The sequence below is a fragment of the Polypterus senegalus genome, chromosome 6, assembly GCF_016835505.1.
Source record: "Polypterus senegalus isolate Bchr_013 chromosome 6, ASM1683550v1, whole genome shotgun sequence".
NCBI lineage: Eukaryota > Metazoa > Chordata > Cladistia > Polypteriformes > Polypteridae > Polypterus > Polypterus senegalus.
In genome coordinates, this window is record NC_053159.1 from 129,932,817 (window position 1) to 129,953,284 (window position 20,468).

Genomic DNA, 20,468 nt, shown 5'->3' on the forward strand with positions numbered 1-20,468 from the left:
CACACAGCATGTGGATTTATATTCTGATTCGAATGCCAATGCGTGTTCCAATTTAAAGCAAGCAAAAGTGTAGAGAATGTATAAGAAAGGATTTAGAAAGCACCCGATAAATTGTGCTGAGCACCCATTTGAAAATCGCTTTAGCACATACCGAGCGTATGTATGTATACGTCAGCCAATTTATGGTATATTGCGCACCGACTCTCTACTGCCTAAGTATGTAGAATAAACACAGAGTAAAGCGAAGCAGCGGTTGCTCAAAGCCTTCGTGGCGACTGATATGCACAGCAGCGGCATGTCCGGATATGAAACACATAGGGATGGATGTATCGCGTATGCTTGCTGATGTAAATCCGCAGCCGTGACTCTGCATGTTCCCGGTATGTACAGGCATGACTGCGCCTGAAAGCTGCGCAGAGGTTATTGGAAGGGGTGCCAGTGATCTCACCGCCTAATTGCGGCCTCTTTCACACCCCCAGGTGGAGCCGCTGCGCTGCAGAGAGAAGGAGGTGGCGGCTGTTGGGGAGGGAGACGCCGTCAGTTGGGGAGCGATTTTTTTGCCTTTCGTTTCCAGTGATTTATTCCGGTTCTCTCTATTCTTAGCTCCTCCAAGCGGATAGGGAGACAACGAGCGAAAACGGAAGAAGAAGAAGACGACGGCGACTACCATCACTTTCAGTCCATTTGGATACACAGCGGTCACAGGAACTAGACAAGGCACTGGCGGTCGAGGGCCGAGTGGGACGGTTCTGAGGCTGCGAGCCAGAGACGGGAGCTGCGGCGACAGCGGATCGCAGGCAAGAAGCAGGATGTCTCGTAAGGTGCAGAGAAGCGAGGTGTGCGCGGACTGCAGTGCTCCAGGTAAGACTACCAGAGTGGCTTTTCTTGTGCTGCCGATCTTCCTCCTCAATGCCAGAGGATGCGCGATGCAAGTTTGTGGGAAATGTGCTGGAACGAGGCGCTGGGGGCCTGAGAGGGAAAGCAGGAAAACTCCAGGATGAGGCAGTAACCAGTGCGGCCCTTCCTTCTTGCCACAGACGTAGATCTTCTGTTGGGTGATAGCTGGCATATATACTTTATGTTGAGTTTGTTTTGTAAAAGTGTAAACCTGAGTCCAAAGACTGAAATGGATTTGTTAAAAAAAAATACATAAATACAGCAAGGCGTGGTGCCGTGAGCCGAGAGAACACACAGGAGGCGTGTTGCTGACATGTTGGGACTCTCGGCGATCCCTATGGCCCGGCAAGGCTACCATACAGGGCGCTGAAGACTTTAGCAACATTCATATTTTTATGTCTATTCAGCAAACGGATTATTATTCCGGCTAAATGGAAATTCTTTATTTACTCTGTATGGCTTTCATAATAAGGTGTGAGCAAATATATGATGTTGCTTTGATTGAGAGAAACCATGCCTCTTCAGCCAGACTCCTGTCCGTTAACATCGCAAGGTTTACAGGAATCATTTTAATAATAATATACATTTATGTTTTTTTCTAACTAGATATCTAGTGATAGAAACGTTCTAGACATATAATGTATTAAAATCAAGTAAGAACAGGAACGAATACCCTTGTTATAAGACCAATATGAAAGGTCGCGGTGGTTAGTCGTCACGAACGATTGTGAATTTTTCTGAGTATTGATTTGTGAACATTACAGAAGATGAACTTACCCTTGAACATTCAGATAACGGTGCTTACTAATTTATGGAAAACCTGACACAAATACTTTTTTAACTGAATAGCAAGGGTAAATCGATTAAACTTATCAAAGGTTATCAGATAAATTCATTAGAAAATGCTGCGGTATCTCTCATAGTGCCACTTAATGGGTAAGAGTATAACAGTGATTTATTTTAACATCTCAAGTAAACTTCCTACTATTGGTACCGTTTTTCAGTGCCTCAGGCTTTTGACTTCTAAGTCTACAAAGTGCATTGCTGTTGGTGACCGGCCAGTCAGTCTGATTAGAATTTCTGTTCTCAAATATTTATAGTAAAGCAAAATAAAATGCTTAGTTACATGGTATTGGCACATATGTACTATAAATGTTTACACTCACATTGTGCAGAAAAATCTTCAACTACTACTATAATCATAACTTTAAAAAATGACAACTTCCTGGCTGCCTATTTTCGTGCTTTATTATGTCAAACTTTGCGCAGAAATTACTACCACGTAAAACATTATTGCTAAATACTATAGTGATTTAGAAAAATCCTTGTGGTATTTTGACATTAAATGTGACACACGTAAGTTTTGCATGCTGTTTTGCTATTTATGAAGAATCTGTTAATCCCAGTCCTCTATATATTTTGCCTCGCACTCGTTTCAGAAGGGTCTGCTCCACTTCCTGCTAGCATTGTGTACCCTGAACAGTACTTGTTGCCAGCATTAGCCTGGTAGCCAACCCTTATTTTGATGTTTATTTGTTTGGCACTGTGGAGAAGTGGACAAGACACTGAACCATAAAACTCAAGATTGTCCATTCAGTTCAGTGACTTTTTATGTCATGCTTTGCAATTTACTTAACCCGTCTTTGTTCCAAATGTTTTAAAGAAAAATCTGTCTACAGTTATACAGTGCTGTATTCTGTACTTGCAAGTCACCTTAGATAAGAGCATCGGCTAAATATACTACAGTAATAATGTTTAAGTACACCATCTGAAAGTTATGTTTGTTTAGAAAAAAGATGAAAAGCTACACTTTGTGGCAGACGGCCAGGGCCCATGCCCAGCTGAGACGCCTCTTCTGTATGTGGTCTTGGGGAACAGGCATGGACTGAACCGTTCCTCCCCTGGGATGCTGGGTGGTAGTGCGTCTCGGACTTCCTCCGGGCTCCATGGGAGATGGAGTTCTCTGCGACCCTGTTGGGATCCGAGCGTGCCATCCAAGGGCGCTGCAGTGGTTCCTGAGCCCATGTGGGTGGTGGTTCTGTCACACCCAGAAGTGCAGCCGGAAATGGGTCATCAAACACCTGGAACACTTCCGGGTGGGGCTAATAAAGGAGCCAGCAGCCACCACTCCGGGAGCCAGAGTCGGGAGGAGGAAGACAAAGCTTGCCGGAGAGCAGCGGAGGGGAAAGAATAAGAGAAAGTAAAGTATTGTGTAGATTGTGCTTGTGTTGTGTCTGTGGGGATGGGGAAGGCGTTGCCCACAGGCGAAGAAATGAAAAATAAAACATTTATTTTTTATAAGTGTGCCTCCCTAGTGGTTTTGTTACAGCTTTTTAATAAATGTATTTACACAACCACCCCTAAACAAAAAAGAATGTTTTCTCAAATATTAGTATTTGTGACAGTGTCATCACAAGTATCAGAAAACTCATCCCTAATTATAATTGAACAAAAACTGAATAATAAAAAGCAGTACAAGTACAGAAGACTCAAATAATCTTTACTTTAAAACTTACATATTTTTCCCCCCAAGAATGACAATTCAAGCAAGAATTATTAAATACTGTTATCGTTAAGTTTGTAAATTTAACATTATTTTTGGAAAGATGCAACAGGCCATAAGATGCAGTTGGACAATGTATATTAAAATTATTATCTTTTCAATATTACTTGTTGTTCTTAAATTTAAGAATATTACAGCACATAGGGATATTTGACATTGGACCATACGTTGTTCATGGGGTGTATAGTTAACTCACTTTATGCTTTAAGAATGGTAAAGCTATGATTTTTTTAAATTAATCTCTGTGCCTTGTGTTTCTTTTGCAGTCTTGTTAAACCATGCCAGCCTTCTTGACAGTTTTCCAGTGATTCTCATTTGCGTGTAAAAATACTTAGTCTTTGTAAAATGTGTTTTGAAAGTTATTTACCTGAACATTTATATGCTTATTGTTAGATTGTATTCCAAATTATTAGATTTGACACACCATGCTAGTTTTTTAGAAAAAAAACTTTGTTCTATGATTTAATCAACCTTCTATAAAACGACAGCCCATGAAGTACTTAACTATGTAACAATAAGCTGATGTGTGGTAGACTTCTGTTAGTCCTCAAGATGCAGCTTTGACATACTAAGCCTTAACTCTCACTTCTGTGCTCACTTTGCCTCTGTGGCTGAGATGTTCATCCACAGTCCTTCAAAATGTTCCAGAAAGACCTAAGTGGGTCCGTTGCAGTGTAACCGAGATAGTATGATGATAAGACCAGAGTATGTAGTATGGTACTAAGAGGAGGCAATCCTCAGGTCTAAGTGCTGTCTCAGTGAACAGTGGAATAAGATCAGCCCCAAGTTTAACTAATCCACCACTAGTCTTGTTTTAGCCTTGTGTTTCTCCTTGGTTTGCTCAGCTGGCATCTGATTGCTTGCTAACGACAGCACGCAGGCAATTAACATCTTACCCTGATGATTTAAAGGGACAGAACACACGGGGTGGGGGGTGTCGGAAAGTACATTTTCATATTAACTTAATAAAAAATTGAAGATCTTAAGCTACATTAAATTGAAATGAGTGTCAGTGTCATTACTGTGAATGTGAAAAGGTGCTGAAATATGGAAAAAAGTATATAAAGTAATGACAAGGAAAGTTAGTAGAGTCGTATCTGAAGCATATATATCTAGCTTCCGAATGATCTAGATAATATGGTAACAAATGAGTTGATATGTTTCATTCATTATGTGCCAAACTTTTCCTAAAAAACAAATTAATCCAACAGTCACCAGTGCAAATGAAATGCCTAGTAAGAGGCTGGACAATATTAGTAAAGAATATCTCATCACAGCACAAACTTCACCTTGGAGCACAGGCTTCATGTAATAGATAGATAGATAGATAGATACTTTATTAATCCCAAGGGGAAATTCACATAATCCAGCAGCAGTATACTGATACAAAGAAACAATATTAAATTAAATAGTAATAAAAAATGAAAAAAAATTAAAATAAAATTAATGTTAGCATTTACTCCCCCAGGTGGAATTGAAGAGTATACATACATATATAATAATATATATATTATATATAATATATATAATACATATTGTGAGAGATCTGGTATTAGATCTGGAGGACACCTGCAAAACCAGAAGTTCAAATGTGTTTTGGGGTGTTCTTTTTTTATCTAAACTAGGAGGCTTTGCTTGCCAGCCCCTGTGCCTGCGCTACGTCTTAGCCTCTTTGTGGTTCTGCCGCTCGTGTATGAAAATGCAGATGTACAATTTACTAACTATTTTAACCATATTAAAAAATAATAAAATGTAATAATCTGAAAGTAAATTATGTTTCATGTTCTATTAGTTATTTGTTGCATATTACGATTTCTTTTTGTTTGGCTTTGAAATTAACATGCAAAAACTTTTTAAACTTCCATAAAACCATAAAACTTACCATAAAACTTCAGTGAAATATCACATTGAATTTTCATTCTGTGTTTGTTTGGACTTTCATTGTGACAACGCAATGCATAACTGCTTGTGATTGAATTTTGTTTTTCTCTCTAAAATAAATCGACTTCTTTGAATGTTTGGCTCTGAGATTTGTTAATTGTCTTTGCAAAAACTATTCTAACGGGAAACTGTTAATGTTTTAATACAAATGGTATATCAAGATCTCCTTTGTTGTCTAATGTTTATCTCCTGAAGTTGTTCTACATTACCTTTCTTGGATATGTCCTTGTTTCTACAGTAATTCATGCAGAGGAAGACTGAACTGTGTTAATGGTTGTAGATATTCTACAGGATATTGTTTTTATCTTCTGCACGATCACCACCAACTATTTCAGCATAGTCTATTGATACGCATTTAACTGATTTGCCGTGCACCCGATCGTCATTTTTGGTGTTTAGTTTGTTTGACTTCATCATTTATCAGTGCTAAGATTGCCTGTGTAGTCATTTTTATCGTTGATAACCCTTTGTGATGAAATTCTTCAATAAGATTTGGACATAAGTCTTCTTTAATTGGGAAGTTAAAGTGAGGAAAACGTTAAAATTTATAAGAGCTGAGAGAGCAAGAACTACAGTATGTCTGTCAAAAGCATTCACACGAATGAGAGGTGAGAGTACCGTGTGCGTGGACTATTAACCTGAAATGGTTGAAAGGAGGGCATGACTTGAAAACATCTCATGGCAAAAGTCTCAACTCACTGGACTTGAAAAAATCTTCCAAAAAGTCTCGTCTCGTCATAGGATTTGTTATATAATACAGAGATAATCTTTATTTTTCTTGTTCTGCTGTATCTAAGTATTTCACTGCTTTTTGCTCTATTATTGTATGTTACAACAAAAAATCAGATTTGATTTGAAACCTTCACGTCACTTCAGAGGAATACAGCATGAAAGAAGCTGGCAAGATTTTTCTATGTTCACATTCTGAAATGGCGGCCAAGCAATTCCTTAGTTAAGACCACCAACCCTGTGTGTAGTTTTAATTGTTAAATGTATGTTATCCATATTTTTCTATTTTTTTTTTCTAGTTCTTATATATTGCAGTATAAATATTTCCATACATTGCTTGTCTTTCTATGGTATTATGTTAAATATATATGATTCAGTATCGCACAATATTTAAGTCCATATATGAAATATAACCCAGGAGTTCTGCTATGGCACTGTTGGTTCTAAACCCTTTACCGATTCTATTTTAGTAACCACAAAAAGCAAAACATAATTGTTAAGCTTACAATTCTTTTTGCTCTAAACCTTCTTACTTGTAGACTGAACAATACTTTCTAAAGAATCATACATTGTGGGCAAAACTCCAAGCCAAGATTAAACTTGGTTTGCTATGTGGCCAGGTTCTGAAAGAATGAGTTGTTATAATGCGGAGTTCATAAATTATTTTAGGATGTTTTAACTTAAGCTGTCAAATGCAGATTTTCATATTTTTGTTGTGCTTGTAATGGTTTATTAGAACATTGGTTAACTTTGCAAGAGTATAATTTATATAATTGAGTTTATGAATGTGTGTTTATTTTCAGTTGTAATAATTAAGTACACATTAAAACTTTTTGTCCCTTTTTTCCATAAACTGAATATATAAAAATGTCAACCTATTTAGATTTAGAAAAGTGGTTTTTTTTTTCAAATCTTCTTTTTTTGATGTTTTCAACAATTTTAATCAAAACCTAATAGTTAAAACGTATGATTAAATGGTTCAGAATATTAACTGTGCACATTGTGTCATTTTTGTGAGGAGATATTTAAAAATTTTTGTGAGGGGGGAAAAAAAACATATGTCAAGGTCACTTACCATTCTGAGAGAGCTCCCAGTGCTGTACTGTATAATGCTTCTGTAACAATGAGGATATTTCCATTTCCTTTTCCTTAAAAGCGCTGGCATTTTGAAAAATAAATCATATTTATTTTTCAGCTTTGGATTGACAGGGACTGACTCGCAGATATTGTAGACTGCCAGAGGTAAAAGTTCAAAAGCTCCACTTAAATAAAGAAGACAGTTTGATTGCAGTGGTGAAAGCTGCTAGTTCAGTAATATCGGCTCAATTTCATTAACGTTCGTTATTAAAGTGTTTCTAGCACACGTCCAATAAACCCTAATTTCTTCAAATGTTCTGTCTTTCATTAGGACACAGCTTTTGACTGTAGACTCCTATTGTTAATATCATTGTTTCCTCTGTACTGCAGACAGTGGCCCTGAGGCTTATTTGCTTTTAAGAGCAGTAATCTGTTTGCCCTGATGTGAAAATCAGAAATTTTCACATTACACCTCTGTAATATCTTTAATTGTCTATATCTAGATGCTATTTGGAGTGAGTGTAGGCTTTTTTTTTCTTTCACTGAATAGCTAATTTTGTCTTTGTGATTTTTTTTTTTTTTTTGGTCACGATTTAGTTTGCCAATTGCAGTTAATGATAAAAAATTATGAATTTAAACAAAAATTAGCACTAAATGATTTTTAAAACATTGTGGATGTGGAGTGTTAGTTTTACCTCATCACTTAACTATATTAATTTTGTGGTTGATAGGGGTTATTTGTTAGGAATTGGATTTCAGAGATGTCATGATTCATAACTAGTTGATGTGTCAAGAATCTAGGCTGCACCATATACTGTAGTTAGGCTTCTGCAAAATTATACCTTAGCAAAACTAATTTATTATGATCAAGAATACATTTGTGGGAAACATGCATATTTTGCTTTCTAGTTACTATTCTAGGATTGTGTATAACCCAAGATTTACCCCCTTCAATAATTGGCATATTAGATATATATATATATTAATTTCTTTATTGGAGCTAAACTATTGTGCTTTTTATTTTCATACTGGTTAATTATCAGCCTTATTTTGTTTATAGTGCAGCATATGCACTGCTGTCTGAAAATACAGTATACTGCATGATGCCATGGTTTAGCTAAATCTAAAAAATCTCCAAAATTCAATAAAGGTACCCTGAATGCAAAGCATCAAAAATATATACACATAATTTACTTATTCCCTAAATAAAACTTGTTGTTTTAACTTAAACTTGATGATACTTTAGTAAGTCATTTGTCATCCAGTTTACTTCGTGATGTTGCAGTGACAACATGCTGAGCTGAACCGATGAGGTCATTGTTTTCCAAGAATTTGACTCCAAACCCCAGCCTAATTATTAAAGAAGACCATAATTGAACTGAGGGAAAGCAGTGCCCACCCCTTAACTAAATGAGTCTTGGTGGTTCATTTAACTTTTGAATATGAGCTAATTTATATTATCACACTCCTTGTTGAATTGTGTTCAAGTCGTCTAAACAATGTATACAATTTAGAAAGTTAAGGGCATTTCATAGTTGAAACACACATAGTAGACATTCAAAAACAACAGTATTGAATAGTGGGGCTCTCAAATTTTTTTACAACCTTAGGGTGAAAACAGTATTTATTTGTTTCTGTTTGAAGAAAATTCAAATAAATAGCACTTTGTTTTCTTATCAATATCATATGATCTTTAAATTATTTTCTTTAAGTTATTTGAATAAAGCAGTAATGTGAGGGGTATATTCAATATTGTGGTCCTGTTTCAGAATGTGTCAAGCTGCCCATACGTGCCAACACCTATTTTAGGTACATGCACATCTAAGATGTGATTATGAGGTGTTATTGCCATAAATCATTATTAACAATACATACACTTTGTAGGTTCATAGGGTCAGTATTGTCCTATGTACAGAGTACATTGTATTGAAGCACTTTGTATTGAAATGTATGCATTTTACTTTAAAATGCCTACATTTAGAGCGGAGACATATGCACTGTACACTGAAATGCATACATACTGTCAAGCTCCCATTTCTCAGCCCTCCAACATCACTACAATGAATTTAGTTACATGGTTTGGAGAATTGAATGGGGAAAACATTTGGAAAATAATTTTGGTTGTTTTAATTGAATTTCTCTATAGTGTATTGATCACTATACCCTTCTGTCTTTTGAGAAGAGGCAATAAATGAGTTCTCGTGTATAAAATCAGCACACAGTGGCAGTAACTAAGAAATATGTCTTTGTGTAGTCAAACATTTCTTAGCATACCAGTGACTACCTCCGGCCCTCCAAGTTTGATGGGGGACCAAATGTACTCCTTCCCATGAACCTCCCCTCAAATGTTAGTGGTGCTCAGAATTTCATGGTACAAGGTCGTCGGTCGAAAGCCAGTGTATTTTCATTAACAGAGTACCACCAGTAAATTGGTTTCAGTTCAACCACTTTCACACCTTTCTACACCAAGACTGTACTCCTTAAAAAAAAAAAAAAATACATCATTAGGCACAAATTCACAACTTCACCTTTTCAGCTGTTAATTTCTGTTTATTAAAAATATTTTTATCAATAAAATGGCACTAATATATTGCGTTCACTAAGAAATAAAATTAGTAGCCAAAAACTAAATTTAAATAACTCGCCGAGTAGGTGGATAAAACCTCTATTATATTTTCTTATTTAGCCTACTTACAACATTTATGACAATTGGTTACATTTTTTTTTGTTTTCCAATTGGAGCACAGGCAGGTGAAGTGACTAGCTCATGGTCACACAGTGTTAGTCGCAGGATTTGAAGCCTTAATCCCTGGACCGCACTGCTTACACTTTTTTGTATTATCATCATTAGTCCCATGAAAATAGTTAAAATCAGTATAGCTATTCAGATTAAAAAATATTAACTGCAGAAAAGGATATGTCAGAACATTACAAAAGCCTTGATTACCAACAGGATGCATTTCAGTGAGTTATATATTATGTGAATTCTTGAAAGCGAAGTACTTTCAGGTTGTCCCTTGGATATTAAAGTGTTCCAAAATTATGCAGCATAAAGCTTTGCTTGCTTTGATATTCCTTGTGTTGCTCTTGTATGACCAAGTATGCATTTTGGAGAAATTCTGAAAAATTCTATTCAAATTTGTTTTTCCCCTCTCCCCCAAAACCCCCCCAAGTTTATAAATGTAACATTTAAAAGAAATGTATCAAAGTAGTAGAACACTAAAATAAGCAATTTGTGGCAATAATGTAAAGATAGCAAGTATTGTGTTAAAATTTGTGGAAGTTTTTTTTAAAGGACTAATTTGAGACTTCAGGTAACTTGCAGTGTGACTAGTTTTCTATTTACAGTAAATTTAAGGTTTGAGATCACATATGATATGGGTATGACTTTTAATGCTTGTAATGGTCCACTTAAAATCTGTTTTGTCAACACCAAGAAGTGGAACTTCAAGTTAATAATGTGCTATCCAGTATGATGGATTCGGGATGTATAAAAGTTATTTGTGGATCTTATTGATTGTGTATTTTTAAAGCTATACAATTATACAATATGTATATATATTGTGGGGTACAGCCCGGACACAGACAGGTAGACATGTTGGTTCACCACACACGTTTATTTACAATACTATGTACAAGTTAGTAAAGTGCGCAACCCAGTGCAATGCCTTTTCCGTCTTCAGACTGCCTCCACTTCTCTCCTCCGAGCTCCGTCCACTTCCACCCGACTCTCAAACTCAAATGGACGGAGGCGGCCCCTTTTATGCACCTCCGGATGGGCTCCAGGTGCTTCCTGAGGAGCCTCCGTGTGGCGGAAGCACCAGCTATGTAGTCGGAAGTCTTCCGAGTGTCCCTGCTCCTCTTCCCCCCCAGCACTTTCTGGTGTGGCGGAAGTGCTGAGGTCCAGGGCTCCCAAGGCATTGGGGCACCCCCTGGCGGTGACCATGGGCCCCTACAGGGTTGGGCTTCCAAGCCCTCTACCCATGGCCCCCAACATAACCAGGGCGGTCGCCCCCTCATGGTCTGGAGGAGGCACAAGCCCTCCTCCGGTCCTCCCGGCTGGGCTCCACCCCCAGCCGCATGCCACAATATACAGTCCATGCATTTAGTATAGATAGATATAGATACTTTATTAATCCCTAAAGGGTAGTATTAATTAGTATCTCGTTGAATGATTTTTTTGGACACCCGTTTTCACTTTCTCACATACAGTAGCATGTGCACTTTGTTAATCATGGTTAAGTATTTTAAGAATATGCACTCTTTCCTTTCATATAGACTTCCAGGTGTGTTTGAAAGTGATGCTGCTTGCTGGCTTCATTATTAAAAAAGATTTTTAAAACAATGCAGTAGCATTTTAAAGCATAACTGTAAATTGTGGAATAGCTTACTTACAATTGGATGTGTGTATTAAGAATTAACTTGTAATGTTTTAAATTGCAAGAGAAGTAAATTCCAATATGTACAGTACATTCTTCCTTATTCTGTTTGTCTCTTAATGATAAATATGGTCTGAAATTTTTCAGGCTAGGGAGACCAAAGTTTTGAGAGGTAAGATTGTTATACCTGCTATTAGTGGAACTGGGAGTGGCTCATGACAATTATGGATAGATAGCACTTTATTTGCCTGCACGGGTATAAACCTATAAGGTGTTAAAATTACAATGAAAGTAAAGATGGTTGTACTTTCAATACAGTATTTCACAGAGTCTTGCAAGGAATGCTTTAATTACATTATACTGTATGTACAAAGCCATCTATATATATATTCTGCCTGGTAGCTGAAACCGATGCTGATTTGGCCTTAGATGAAGATTAAATAATGCTATTTTACATGTACAAATATACAGGAAAAGGTTAAACAAGCACAAGAATACACAAAAAATAATTACTTTTGATTCACTGTACCTAAAGAAATATATTCATGTGCTCCTTTGCATAAATTAAGGTATCTCGCCTACATGTATGCCTTTTCTCACCCTCACACCAACCCTGTTCTCAAGTTGATTCTCTCATTCTGCTGTCAGCTTGAGGCCTCAGTTTGCTCTCCTTCTGTTTGCGATTCTCATCTTTGTTTTTGTACTCTTAAGTAGGCTCTGGAGCTTGTCTAAATCATTTAAAGCTTTCCTATAATTCTTGCATGAATGTAGTGCTCCAATACAGGATTAAAGAGTTGACAAATTTAAATTACTTTCTGTGTTACTGTACTGTTCTATCCCGTAGTGACCCCTTTCTATGTATACTGTATAGCCTTTATAAATGAGCAAAGATTTGAGGTAACTTGACATGGTTTGGAAGCTTTATTGACTTCAATAAAATACAATTGCATTTGACTCTGGTATGATGCTACAGGTACTGAAGACATGTTAGTAGCATAATGCCATAGTGGTTGTTACTACAGTCTCACTGGCTTAGGCAGCTGGATTTGCTTTCCAGGTCCATTCGCTGTCTTAATGGAGTTTGCTTGGAATTTCCAAGCAGATGTTTGTTTCACACTACTACCTTGAATTTTACAAGAGAAACGTGTAATGCTCAAATGTCCTGTTGATGAAGTGTCTGCCAGTAGACTAGTTTTCCATCCATGCTTTCTTTCATGCACAGTTGGTTTCTGTCTTACTTTTTAATGCAGCTGACATATATTCTGCTGTGTTCAATCTCATAATGAAGAGAGCGGGTTTACAGCATTGGCTGATGGACAGCAGTACCGTAAAATACTTGTTTCAGAAGTAGAACCCTCTTATGAACGTGACAAAAGAGCCTTTTGTTTGAGACCTAAGGTCTGGGAAGCTTTGTTTCTGAGAATGTGCACATATTCATTACAACAAGCACCACAAACCTGGACATTTATTGTAAATGTGCTCATTTAGCCTTACTGAACTACAGACAATTTCTGATCAGATTCTTTTGAGCCTGAATCTCAAAGTGGTGTTGTACAGTTTTGATTTTGTAGTTGGCCAAAGATAATGTGTCAACTAGCTAACACTAGAGGGATTAGTTATGGGTAAGCTGAACCCATTCTTTCTGAAAAATGTTAATCATGAGGAAGGTCTCTACACATTGGGCAGCCAGAATATTGATTCATATAACAAATCATTACAACATGCAATGTTCCAAGGGGAGCCTCAAGGTTCAAGCTAAGGCTCGAAGCATTTCATAACTCCGAATAAGACTTGAATACGTCACTATAACCCAATGTCCCAAAAACCCATCAGAACTATGAAAACATGCTGATTCTCCAAAACCAAAGACATTCAAAGTTCGGCCAGTGCTGGAAAGATCACAAGGACAAGTTATACACAAATATATCTGTATTTTGTGCAATAGTCCATATTTATTTAATGCTTCAAAACACCCATAGAATCCGTCAGTATTACTCTGATTTACTTTGCTGCTTGAAGCAATCAGTTAGGAAAAAGCAATGAGGAAAGCCGGCAACCAGTTACCTTCTGTTTCACAGCTGTACCCCTACTCGCATTACAGAGGTTATGAAAGCTGCACATTCAAAGAGATGCTTCTCACAATCTCCAGCCCTGTCTCTTTATAACTACTCCCGTTCCCCAATCAAAAAGGACTAAATTGCTTTGACATGGTATTTTAAAGGTGAAGACATTAAAATAGCCAAAGAAGATTGGTTGTACAAGCAAGACAAAAGTTGTGTTAGAGTGACTTTAAAAACTTTATAAATGTTATAACGAGGGAATAAATTGAAAATACAACTTGTTTGTTTAATGAAACTCTAATAAAGCTAATCGTGCTCAGATTTATTTATAACCCTGTGTGTAGTAAAAAAAAGAGGTTTTAGTACATTTTTAATAAAAGCTTTCACATAAAATAACCTTCAAAGTATGCATTTTTCCATTCTTCATTATTAGTTCACACCATATGCACAACTTGGCCTCTTTATTTTAAATTTGCAACCCTGTCATCAGTAGTTGAAATTAAAGTCTGTAGGAGTGGGATGGAAAAGGGTGAAAACACTGGACCTACTGGTGCCTTTCTTTTGCCAAATTTTTATTGACTAGGTAACAGCGATAGTAGTAGTAGTATTGTATTATTGAGTACACTGAAATTCTTACTTGCATGTCTAAGCAACTTCCAACACCTTGCAACTCTCTGGTGCCATGATAAGCAAAAATGCAATAAGATGGAACATATTGTTAGTGATGCTTTAAATTATATTATGCACCTAAATCTTTCCAGAGACATACATTTTACACGCAAAACAACATTTTTTCTTTGCTTGACATTATTCAGTTTTTTATCTTTGAATATATTGTCTAATAATTATTTGGCAAGTAATGAAAAGTCAGGTCATTTAAGTCAGGAGGAGGTTCTGCTCAACCTTTATAATGCACTGGTGAGGCCTCATCTTGAGTACTGTATGCAGATTTGGTCTCCAGGCTACAAAAAGGACATAGCAGCACTAGAAAAGGTCCAGAGAAGAGCGACTAGGCTGATTCCAGGGCTACAAAACAGAAAAGGAGGTGGGGCTGCTGTTTATACCAAACAGGATTTAAATGTCAGTCCTCTTCAGTTGGATGATGAGCCCCATCTTAGTGAGGACATGTGGCTTTGCCTGGAAAATATTAAGGACAGAGGTCTTATTTTAGGAGTGTGTTACAGACCACCCAAATCAGACCGTAATTTCAACACACGTCTTTTTAGTAATATCAAAAAGGCAAGTTTACAGGGAGATATTATAGTCATGGGGGATTTTAGTTATCCAAATATTAACTGGGATAACCTTGCAGATGGAGGAGCACAAGAGCAGACGTTTTTAGAAGTAATCAGTGACTGTTTTTTTAACGCAGCATGTTAAAGCACCAACACTGGGTGAAGCCTGTCTGGATCTAGTATTTTGTAATAATCGGGATAGAATTGAGGGTGTAGAGGTGATTAAACATTTAAGTAACAAGCTGGTTAAGTTTGCAGATGATACCAAGATAGGTGGATTAACAGATAATTTGGAATCTGTCATATCATTATAGAAGGACTTGGATAGCATACAGAATTGGGCAGATTTGTGGCAGATGGAATTTAATGTCAGTACATGTTAAGTATTACACATAGGAAGTAAAAATGTTAGGTTTAAGTACACAATGGGGGGTCGGAAAATTGAGAGTACACCTTATGCAAAGGATTTAGGAGTCATAGTGGACTCTAAGCTATTGACTTCAAGACAGTGTTCAGAAGACATTAAGAAGGCTAACAGAATGTTAGGTTATATAGCACTGTGATGTGTGGAGTACAAGTCCACGGAGGTTCTGCTCAACCTTTATAATGCACTGGTGAGGCTTCATCTTGAGTACTGTGTGCAGTTTTGGTGTCCAGGCTACAAAAAGGACATAGCAGTGCTAGAAAAGGTCCAGAGAAGAGCGACTAGGCTGATTCCAGGACTACAGGGGTTGAATTATGAGGAAAGATTAAAAGAGCTGAGCCTATACAATTTAAACAAAAGAAGATTAAGAGGTGACATGATTGAAGTGTTTAAAATTATGAAGGGAATTAGTACAGTAGATCAAGACTGTTATCTTAAAATGAGTTCATCAAGAACACAGGGACACAGTTGGAAAGTTGTTAAGGGTAAATTTCACACAAACCTTAGGAAGTTTTTCTTTACACAAAGAACAATAGACACTTGGAATAAGCTACCAAGTAGTGTGGTAGACAGTAAGACGTTAGGGACTTACAAAACTCGACTCAATGTTTTTTTGGAAGAAATAAGTGGATAGGACTGGCGAGCTTTGTTGGGCTGAATGGCCTGTTCTCGTCTAGAGTGTGCTATCTGTTGGATACATTTATGGCAGTTTCTCTTTCCTATACAAATGCCTAAACTGACCCATCAATGATTTTCTTAGGACCTTGCTATTTTTTTATGGGTCTGTTTACCTGTCATGAAATTTAGAACTGCCCCTTTGTGGAAGGCTGTTTGCGCTTTGTGATTGGCACCCCATGCACAACTGGTTCCTCTTTTGTGCCAGATCCTTCTGAAGTGGTTTTACAGTTAAGAAATGGTTTACGTTTCCTTGTGCTTATTCTTTCAAGACATGTTTGAGGGTAACATCATACACTAACAATTGTTAAAGTGATGTTGATTTTTTTTTTTGATTCACTGAAAGTCACTGTTTTTAATTTTACTGCCTTCAAATAGATGCTGCTATACAGATTCCTATTGATGATGGCATGCATTCATATACACTCTTTTTAAATTCTTGTCAACAAGCCTGTTGCATTGCACAAATAAATGACAAGCTAAACTTATAGGTGGAAATTCTAAAGTACCGTATGCATTAGCAGTATAAGAGTGGGAGGCTTACAATTGAGGAGTTGGTTTCATATGTAACACAGTGCCAAATTCTATCGCTCTTCAGTTGGTTACGGGTTTTGTAACTTTCATACTTTAAAGTAATTTAAATGTATATTAGTGAAAGGATTCAATGATGCCTGTACTTTTAAACATTTCAAGATGTAAAAAAAGTTATTGAAGAGTTTCTACAAAACATCAGTGAATTTAAAGCAATGTGTGCAGTGGACTTTCAGTCCTCCAACTTTTTTGAAGAAAAAAGTCTGAACATTTTTACAGGATGACTAAAATTATACAAGAGCCTATTTTTGTCTTAGTTTTGATTCCTTAACTGTTAATGTGAATATTTTTTGGGCAACCCACATCTTTGTCTTATGTTTTTGTTACAGGTGACATGATAGAAACATAAACAAGCATCTAAATATGTGACATTGTGTTTATGCCTAAATCACTATATAATAATTTCTATATTTTTAAGAAATAGATTGTGCTATGTACACTAGTATCTCTTGTAGCCCTTTTAAGTCATGCCAGTAAAAATTTCCTTAACTACTGTTTTGTTTATAAATGATACATTTATGTTAGATATGAATCTTCTATGTATTTCTGTTAAATGTGTTTATAATTACTTTTTTAATTTGATATAAAATACTGGAGAGGTGTGTGATATTGGCAAAAAAATTATATTTCAGTATTTTCTGGGACCTTGATGATAATGATTATCTGTATAATAAAAGCCCAGTGCTGTGTCCGTGTCCAGGACCTCGTTCCTTTTGGCTGTATAGCCGCCCCATAGAAAAGCCCCAGTCCGTCCCCTCTCAGAATTCCTGCTTACCCCCCTCCGGTCTTTCCCCTTTCCTTTTATTTTCCTGATACCCAAAAATCTTCTCATAACAAAAGTAAAGAAATAGACAGAGCGTCACATTAACGTCTTCTCCCCTCTGCCTAATAAATAATCAATAAAATGAAATAAAAATCACGAAAGAAACAGAAACCACAACCTAACCTTACAGCGTCCACCGCGCTTCTGGCGTTACAGCCAAACACGTGGTGTATGCAGGTTATCAGGTGTGCCCGTACTACAACATATTATATTGTTCATATACTATTAACTATTTACAGGGATCAACTCTTTTGGGGAAGTTCATAACAAAAAAAAAAAAATTAATTATAAATAACATATGCACTTAAGTATTTCGAGCGCCGTGTCTGAGTCCAATGGTTCCCCTGGTCACCAATTCGTGTGTTTCACTATGCCCACTATGCCTTTCCGTCTTCAGCTACCCACATGCACTTGTACGGGGAAGACCTTATGGAACAATGCCGAAATGAAACGCAAGTAAACCTGCTGCTTCATTACATTTCTGTCCACCTCAGGTATCATCAAGTAGCTCTTGATCTCTTTTTCGATGGCAGTGTGTAGAGATTCGCCTTCTCTGGATTCCTGTGTGTGTCCGTGTGTGTGTTTTTTCTTTAATAGCTGCTAACAGGCTTTTTTTTTTTTCTTTCTTCTGTCTACGGGCCGAGGAGGCAGGGATCTATATGAGTGTTTTAAATAAATAATGAAAGAAAAAAAAATGTGCTTTTGAATCTAGAACCCACCCAGCCAATACAGCTTTCGAAATAAAGTGCACACAGTAGACGTGTGCATTTTACGGAAATAAAAATAATCTGAACGAATTATGTAATTTGTTTGAACAGATTTATTTATTTTTTTCATTTATTTGCCTGACACCTACAGGGCTTTGTACTAGATTAATTTCACTTCGCAGATGATGAATCAAGTTATTTATCAAGCTGTCTTCAACAGTAAACGATTTCTGACATAGTTTGCAAATTGCCATTTTTTACACATCAGTCTTTTCAAAACCAAACCACCTCCACGCAAGTGAGGATGATCCATGTCTTGCAATTAAATCTAACAACATAAATTGTGAGGCTGTTTTAGACAGCTACGCTAGCTTCACTTGTGTTGCGCTGACCATACACATGCATGCAGTAGTCTGTCCTGTTAGGTTACACAAGACAGTGAATGCATGGACTCTCAAGGCGTGATTTTTGATTTTTTTTTTTTTTTTTTTGCAAGTTGAGTGGCATTCTTGATAATTTCAGCTCGCACATTGTTAAAACAACAATTAAGATAGTATCATTGACAGTACATTTCGCATACGTCTAACTGGAGATAAAAAAAAAAGTATCGTAACATTTTTTTTCATATTATAAGAACAATAAATGTCTCAAAGACCCACTTAAAGCATGACACCCATGCTCATTGCATCCTACCTGCACCCAAACTCTGTGCTATGGTAGGGGAAATTAAAGGAGGAGAAAGAAGTTATACCTGAACCAAACAGAAGAGTAGGCAGGAGTACATACAGTAGGCCCTGTGGGGAGAAAAGAACATACTTGAACTTGAAGAGTAGGTTAGTGTTACCAATCACTGGTCACACAATCCCAAACCAGTTACACCACAGAGATCATTTTTTCAGGGTTGGTGCTGTGTGACCCATTTATTAATGCTACAGAGAACTCAAAAAAGTTAATTTAAGAAGACGAGATTTCCATACATTAAGTTAAAAGCATTGAGAAGATTTGCATCGTGGCGCTATTAAAGTTTTGACCATGATTATTCCTAACAGAGAACAGCTTATACTGGATATAAGAGAGTGAAAGAGAAGATTTCTCTAAGTGAAGAAAGATTTCTTAACCAAGCAAAAGGTTAGAAGATCAAATATTGAGAATTACCTGTATAGACTGGAAGACAAGCCTAAATGCACATTCCCAGAACCTGTGTAGTATAGTTTCAAGGGCCCTAAGTACGGAGAAGTGACAGTAGCGGTCTTCAGCTTAGCTTATAGCATGGCATTTGTAGAGGGTAAGAAATAAGTCATGGACATATTTAAATTGAACTTTTTGATAATTTGGGTTATTCAGAGCTACAGATACATTTTTAAAAATTTAGAATTTCATGATAAGGAGTGTAAGCCATTCTCTCAGAAACAGGTTGCAAGGGCTTATAAACTGTGTTGCAGAGAATCTTGGATGATGATGTGACACACTTCTGGATTGAAGAAAGTATGTCTGTGGGGAGACTAATGCAGGAAACCCAACTTTTCTTAAGAATAGATCTTAGTTAGAAATTGGAGGAGAGAGAGGAAGTACTGAAATTAGATCTTAGAAGCTAGAACTTTTCATACCCATTGACTTTGAAGAATCCCTGAACTTTGTAACTTGACCATAGACAGAAAACGGTTGCCAGTTTGACTAGGTTGACAGAACTTAAAAAGTTTGGAAGATTATTGTGGCAACGTCTGGGCAACCCTGATTTATTGGCAACAACAAAAAAGCAACAGACAGTACACACAGGCACAAAATAAGGTTGGGTTGTATCCTGCAAGATTTCTCTTAGAGAAAGATTCCATCAACCAGGAGCTCTGTTCAATGGGCATCCCTATTGGAATGTGTGGAGCCTTTTCCAGGCATCTTCCCTGGGTGTCTTCTCGGAACTTTGGGTGAAAGAGAAGATACAGTTAGTAACCATACCCCTCTTAATGGAGTGATGCCACTTACGTCTGAACAGTCAGGAAGGTGATTTCCAGGCACACACATGTGACGCCAGCAATGTACAGAGCTAAAGATTATGAAATGTGGGTGGGAAAAGTGTTCCAGGCTAAGCCTTAGCCAAGATGTTTGTCCAGTCATTGCAGATCTAGAGATCATATAAGAGAAAGGATTCTAGTTTTGATCACAGTGTGTTAATCTTCGCACTCTGCTGACACTTTGTTAGTAGCTTCTGTGACTAGTTTTGTGTCATTGTAGATGACTGGGCCAGTGGTATGCAGCAATTGAGGGAAACCTGGCATATGAAGGATGGTAGCCCTGCTTTGTGTGTCCTCTTCATCACAGAAAGAAGCACCTTTCTCACTTGTCAAGTATTAATGGAAAGATCCAGAGAGG

The 20,468-nt window shown here is 37.1% G+C and overlaps 1 protein-coding gene across 5 annotated transcripts in view; it reads left to right on the forward strand.

Annotated features, from left to right (window-relative positions):
- The first annotated feature begins 258 nt into the window (after positions 1-258).
- git1 (G protein-coupled receptor kinase interacting ArfGAP 1) overlaps positions 259-20,468 on the forward strand; it is a 100,966-nt gene continuing 80,756 nt past the window's right edge. For 3 of the 5 annotated variants that reach the window (XM_039757183.1, XM_039757188.1, XM_039757187.1), the window contains exon 1: positions 516-861. In XM_039757183.1, coding sequence (XP_039613117.1) covers positions 810-861 — 52 coding nt within the window. In that variant the 5' untranslated portion in view covers positions 516-809. The other 2 variants (XM_039757185.1, XM_039757186.1) reach the window with 2 other exon arrangements.